Here is a 6,000-nt window from a genome sequence, read left to right on the forward strand (position 1 = left end):
TATCCACCGATTATATAAAAACATCTGTATGAATGGTGTCAAATTATTTCAGATGCAATCGGACCATTCAGATACCATCCAGATACATGTCTCTGTTTAATGGCAGTAGCACATAGAGAGTGTAGGAAGAACTTTGGGTGATCTAGAACAGATCATATTGATTGTAATGCAGATTCCAATGCAGTTGTCCATTTTTAATAGGCAATACTCTTAAACATGTTAAGAATTAATAGAGAGCTTCCCCTTTTTAACATATGGCCTCTTTTGACACCTTTATATGATTAATTTTATATTTGTTTATTGGGTTTGTAGTCCCTTTTTTTCTTTTTCTTTTTTTAAAAACTCCAAAAACAGAAGTAACCTTAAATGCAAAAAAAGCCAACACTCATACATCATTCTCTTCTCCTGTTTCATAAAAGCAAGAGAAATGGAAGATGTGTACATCATTTCAGGTAACCCACCTACATTTGATGTGTCACATTGAGATTTTATTTTAAAAAAAATGAAACAGAAAATTGCCTAGAATGTGAACTACTGAATAATTTATGAGAAGAAGCTCTGACAACTCTTGGCTTGCAAGGGCAACTATGTGGGGGACGAGGACATGGAGGTTTAGTGGTTGTAGTATTGTCCTGTCTACAAAGTACAGTAAAAAATAAGAATACTGTATAATGCAGAACTTCATTGCAATTAAAACAAAACCCATATCAGTTTACCTAATGTACTCTTTATTCTTGTTTCTATTCTCCCCTTACCTGAAACTGTGTAGAAAACAACCTGGCTCTGTTTACATCCGATAATATAAACTTAAAATGGTTTAAATGGAGAATGCTACAAAAATAATAATGAAACATCATTAGTCCTGAATGTTAGTATATACAGTGCATTTTTGTAAAGAGTGTTAAGTAATTCCGTCACAATGGTTTTGTTTCTGAATATCTGCTCTAAATAGGTTTATACGAGGCGAGACACAAAAATAACCGGATTGGGCTTGGGGCTTTCCTGAAAAACTGTCTGGAGGTTGGCCAGATGTGAATCATACAACTATATCCCCTCCTACACGCCCTCTCAAACCGCCAACTGGCTAGGTATATCCTGTGAATAGCCCAGTCAGTATTTGCACAACAATCGCTACACAAGTTGCCATGAAAAAATCAGAAGAGCAAATCAACATCAAATTTCTCGCAAATTTTCTCTTTTTCCGCAAAGCAGTTTTTGACTGACAGAAACGTTCCTGTCCTCGATCATCCTCCCTGTTTGCCCTATTGCTCCCTGTGATTTTTACTTGTTCCCAAAAATCAAAAGTGACCTGAAGGGAACACATTTTTCTTCAGTGGATGAAATGAAGACAAAAACAGCAATCCAGTTGAAGAGCCTCAAGCAAGAAGATTCCCAGCACTGTTTCAATCAATGGAAGATACGTATGGAGCAGTGTAGAGATTGGGAGGGGGAGTATATACAGTAGAAGGTGACAATGTTTAGAATACTGTAATTCATCAATAAATATTTTTTTACCAATCTGGTTATTTTTGTGTCTTGCCTCATATGGTCAGTATTGTTACTTGTACAGAGTCCAGTGAAATTCTTCCCTGTGTGTTCTTATCAATGATGCAGTATATAATTCGCTCTAATGAGCGATGAGTATTACTTCCATGCCTTGAGACTTCTGTCTTTCTTTTCTGAAATAGACCCAAGAGATAAATTATGACTATGGATCTTTACAGTAGTATGAGGTTTTAAATCCAGTCTATTTTTTTTTTTTTTTTTAAAAACCCAGACCTCTCTAAAAAAATAAACAAACAAGAACAGTTTTCTAAAATACATTTCTTTGAAGGGAGGCAAGGCAGTAGAGTGGGTTTCACTGCTTACAGCTCCAGGAGACTTCGTTCGTATCCTCGTCCAGACACTATCAATGTCAAAGTAAACTTTATAGTCATCTCACCCATGTACAATGTCTGTGTTATTCCCAAGTCTGCTACAGTGTATTGTTTCCCTGGATACACCCAGCTTTCCTTTTACATTCTAAAATCCTTCATGTTAGGTTTATGCCACTCTAAATTGTCCCTGTAAGAGTGATTGTGTGTGTGTGCGTGTGCGTGTGCGTGTGCGTATAAATGTTCAGACTGCCATGTTGTCCAGGGCTGGTTCCTAATTTGTTCCCACTGCAGCAGTTTTAGGCTGTGGCACTCCATTACAGTACTCTGGATAAAGCATATTCACTGCATGAATGTTGTGTGTTTTTTTGCACAAAGTTACATTTTGTAAGTAATTTTCCTTCAGTTGTCTCTTTTATTGGTACTGCCTAATGCTCTTCATGATTTTCTTCCACCCCACAGAAAGGTAAAGGTGATATAAAGAAAAAAGGAAAACATGATCCATATGCATATGTCCCACTGAAAAAGACTCAGCTAAACCGAAGGTAAGCATAATATAACGTTAACTTTTTTTATCCACAAATGTAACAGTAGTAACATTTAGCCTTTAATCAAAGATGCAGGTAACTAGAAAAGTAAAGAGAACATTTCAGAATTTTCTTAAAAGTGTTTCAGCCATGACACGATTCCATATCATTTCACCAGGATCTATAATTGTATTAAAAGGGTCTGAAACTGTTGTTCTGTGACAAATTCCATTCTTTGGTGTCTGATCATATGAAATGTTGGCATGACGCAGGAGGTTTTTTCAAAACTATTATTCAGTCAGTTGAGTTATTATTCAGTGACTAGACTATTAATGTTCCCCAGACTCTTCATTGTAAAATGAACATGGACACTGAGAATTATGTGTATGTGTCATTGTATTATTAATTGCCCTACCCTGACAAGGAATCTGTGAGTTTATTACAGAACCTCCAGAACACTGCATTGTTGGCTTTTCTTGTCAGCTCACCCTTGTTTCAGTTCTCGGCCCCAGTTTGCTTGAAGAGATACATTTTAGGTGTAATGAGGGGTTTACGTGCCACAGTGCAACATTGTGACATTTTCAACTTTCTGCTTCTGCCTACAACTAATGTTTACACTTACATGATTCAGAACTGGTTTTCATCCATTCATCTTGAAACATTAAATAACAATGAATAGCTGATAATATCTTCAATTTGATTTCATACCAAAATCATATTAACCACTGCTCCTAGTGAAACATCAGCAGCCCAGATGGTCCAACAGAACATTTCCATCCATCTCTATAAAATTATCTTATTTGAGCAGTGATGGCCAAGATGATGAGCCCCTGTGTCTGTCTAGCATCTTTATAAATGACCTTAAGCATGTTAGGATGAAAACCAATTAATGACATCATTAAAAAAAGCTTGAAGTAAATCATCTGTCTTCAATATGATTTGGATCCTTTGTTTCCGCAAATGTTTTCCTTATTTTTATAGTTACAGTGGGATGCAAAAGTTTGGGCAACCTTGTTAATAGTCGTTATTTTCCTGTATAAATCGTTGGTTGTTACGATAAAAAATGTCAGTTAAATATATCATATAGGAGGCACACACAGTGATATTTGAGAAGTGAAATGAAGTTTATTGGATTTACAGAAAGTGTGCAATAATTGTTCAAACAAAATCAGGCAGGTGCATAAATTTGGGCACCACAAAAAAGAAGTGAAATCAATATTTAGTAGATCCGCCTTTTGCAGAAATTACAGCCTCTAAACGCTTCCTGTAGGATCCAATGACAGTCTGGATTGTGGTTGAAGGTATTTTGGACCATTCCTCTTTACAAAACATCTCTAGTTCATTCAGGTTTGATGGCTTCCGAGCATGGACAGCTCTCTTTAACTCACACCACAGATTTTCAATTATATTCAGGTCTGGGGACTGAGATGGCCATTCCAGAGCGTTGTACTTGTTCCTCTGCATAAATGCCTTAGTGGATTTTGAGCAGTGTTTGGTCGTTGTCTTGTTGAAAGATCCAGCCCGGCAGCTTCAGCTTTGTCACTGATTCCTGGACATTGGTCTCCAGAATCTGCTGATACTGAGTGGAATCCATGCGTCCCTCAACTTTGACAAGATTCCCAGTCCCTGCACTGGCCACACAGCCCCACAGCATGATGGAACCACCACCATATTTTACTGTAGGTAGCAGGTGTTTTCTTGGAATGCTGTGTTCTTTTTCCTCCATGCATAACGCCCTTGTTATGCCCAAATAACTCAATTTTAGTTTCATCAGTCCACAGCACCTTATTCCAAAATGAAGCTGGCTTGTCCAAATGTGCTTGAGCATACCTCAAGCGGCTCTGTTTGTGCTGTGGGCGGAGAAAAGGCTTCCTCTGCATCACTCTCGCATACAGCACCTCCTTGTGTAAAGTGCGCCGAATGGTTGAACAATGCACAGTGATTCCATCTGCTGCAAGATGATGATGTAGGTCTTTGGTGCTGGTCTGTGGGTTGACTCTGACTGTTCTCACCATTCGTCGCTTCTGTCTATCCGAAATCTTTCTTGGTCTGCTACTTCGAGCCTTAACTTGAACTGAGCCTGTGGTCTTCCATTTCCTCAATATGTTCCTAACTGTGGAAACAGACAGCTTAAATCTCTGGGACAGCTTTCTGTATCCTTCCCCTAAACCATGATGGTGAACAATCTTTGTCTTCAGGTCATTTGAGAGTTGTTTTGTGACCCCCATGTTGCTACTCTTCAGAGAAAATTAAAGGAGGAGGGAAACTTACAATTGACCCCCTTAAATACTCTTTCTCATTATAGGATTCACCTGTGTATGTAGGTCAGGGGTCACTGAGCTTACCAAGCCAATTTGAGTTCCAATAATTAGTTCTAAACATTTTGGAATCAATAAAATGACAACGGTGCCCAAATTTATGCACCTGCCTGATTTTGTTTGAACAATTATTGCACACTTTCTGTAAATCCAATAAACTGCATTTCACTTCTCAAATATCACTGTGTGTGTCTCCTATATGATATATTTAACTGACATTTTTTATCGTAACAACCAACGATTTATACAGGAAAATAATGACTATTAACAAGGTTGCCCAAACTTTTGCATCCCACTGTATCAGACGCTTATAAATAGGATTTGAGTGGTGAAGACCTTTTGACACCCTGAGCTGTTTGCAATTAAAAAAAAAGGTTGCTGTAATTGATTTATTAACTGTAATATTGCACAGATCCTTAAATAAAATGTACAGTAGAAGTATAAATTGAATTTTGTAAAATGGATAATTAAAATATTTAATGGATTATACAAAATGTTTATTTAAATGAAAGGTTACAAAAGTTTAATTGCATAAAATACCATAATAAGTGTTGTCTCAGCTTATTTGAAAATTAAATGTTTAAAATACACACAAACCAGACACCTCTGGCCTTGTCCTAATATTCTGTAACATATTTTTACTCCCTAGGAAAAGAGCAAAGTTACAAGGGCAATTCAAAGGATTGATTAGAGGAGCACAGAAAGGAGCAAAAACTGGAAAGAAAATGCAGAAGAAACGGAAAGTTTAATTTGAAGTTGCATACACCAGAACTATTACATGGAGCTGCTCTCAACTTGTGTGTGAATGCATGATGAACAAGAGTGCCTGTGAGGAGCTGTCGTTTGGCTTCAGTTCATTTTGTTGTTTTCCTAGGAAACACGGATTATGTTTTTATTCTGTGTGGAAAACAAATTGTGAAGCTATGTTAATAATTGGCTTTATTTTTAAGGGCCACTAACTAGAGAACCTCAATTCAACATAATTTTTTTTCTTTTAAACACAAAGCCTAAAACCTGTCTTTTTCTTCCCCCTTTTCACTTTGTTGTTCAGTTTTGTATTTTTCTGCAGAGTGTTTAAAAAAAAATGAAAGAAAAAAAGTTTCCAGATGAATGTTGGGAGACTATAATATCCAGCTTATTCTGAATGGCTTTAAAATAATGTGTTCACATTTAAACATCTTTTGTTAAAAGGGGTCTGAAGTATGTGTGTTTTAAATGTTGATTATGATGGAGAGTTTGTATTTATTTTCCTGAAATGATTAAAATATGTCATGAAAACTA

The 6,000-nt window shown here is 36.7% G+C and overlaps 1 protein-coding gene across 1 annotated transcript in view; it reads left to right on the forward strand.

The window, feature by feature from the left end:
- Positions 1 to 6,000, forward strand: part of rrp12 (ribosomal RNA processing 12 homolog) — a 50,419-nt gene extending 44,419 nt beyond the window's left edge. The window contains exons 33-34 of the mRNA XM_039774412.1: positions 2,337 to 2,419; positions 5,369 to 6,000. Coding sequence (XP_039630346.1) covers positions 2,337 to 2,419; positions 5,369 to 5,468 — 183 coding nt within the window. The 3' untranslated portion in view covers positions 5,469 to 6,000. The remainder of the gene's footprint in view (positions 1 to 2,336; positions 2,420 to 5,368) is intronic.

This window comes from Polypterus senegalus, chromosome 1 (genome assembly GCF_016835505.1).
Source record: "Polypterus senegalus isolate Bchr_013 chromosome 1, ASM1683550v1, whole genome shotgun sequence".
In the NCBI taxonomy this organism is placed as follows: Eukaryota; Metazoa; Chordata; class Cladistia; order Polypteriformes; family Polypteridae; genus Polypterus; species Polypterus senegalus.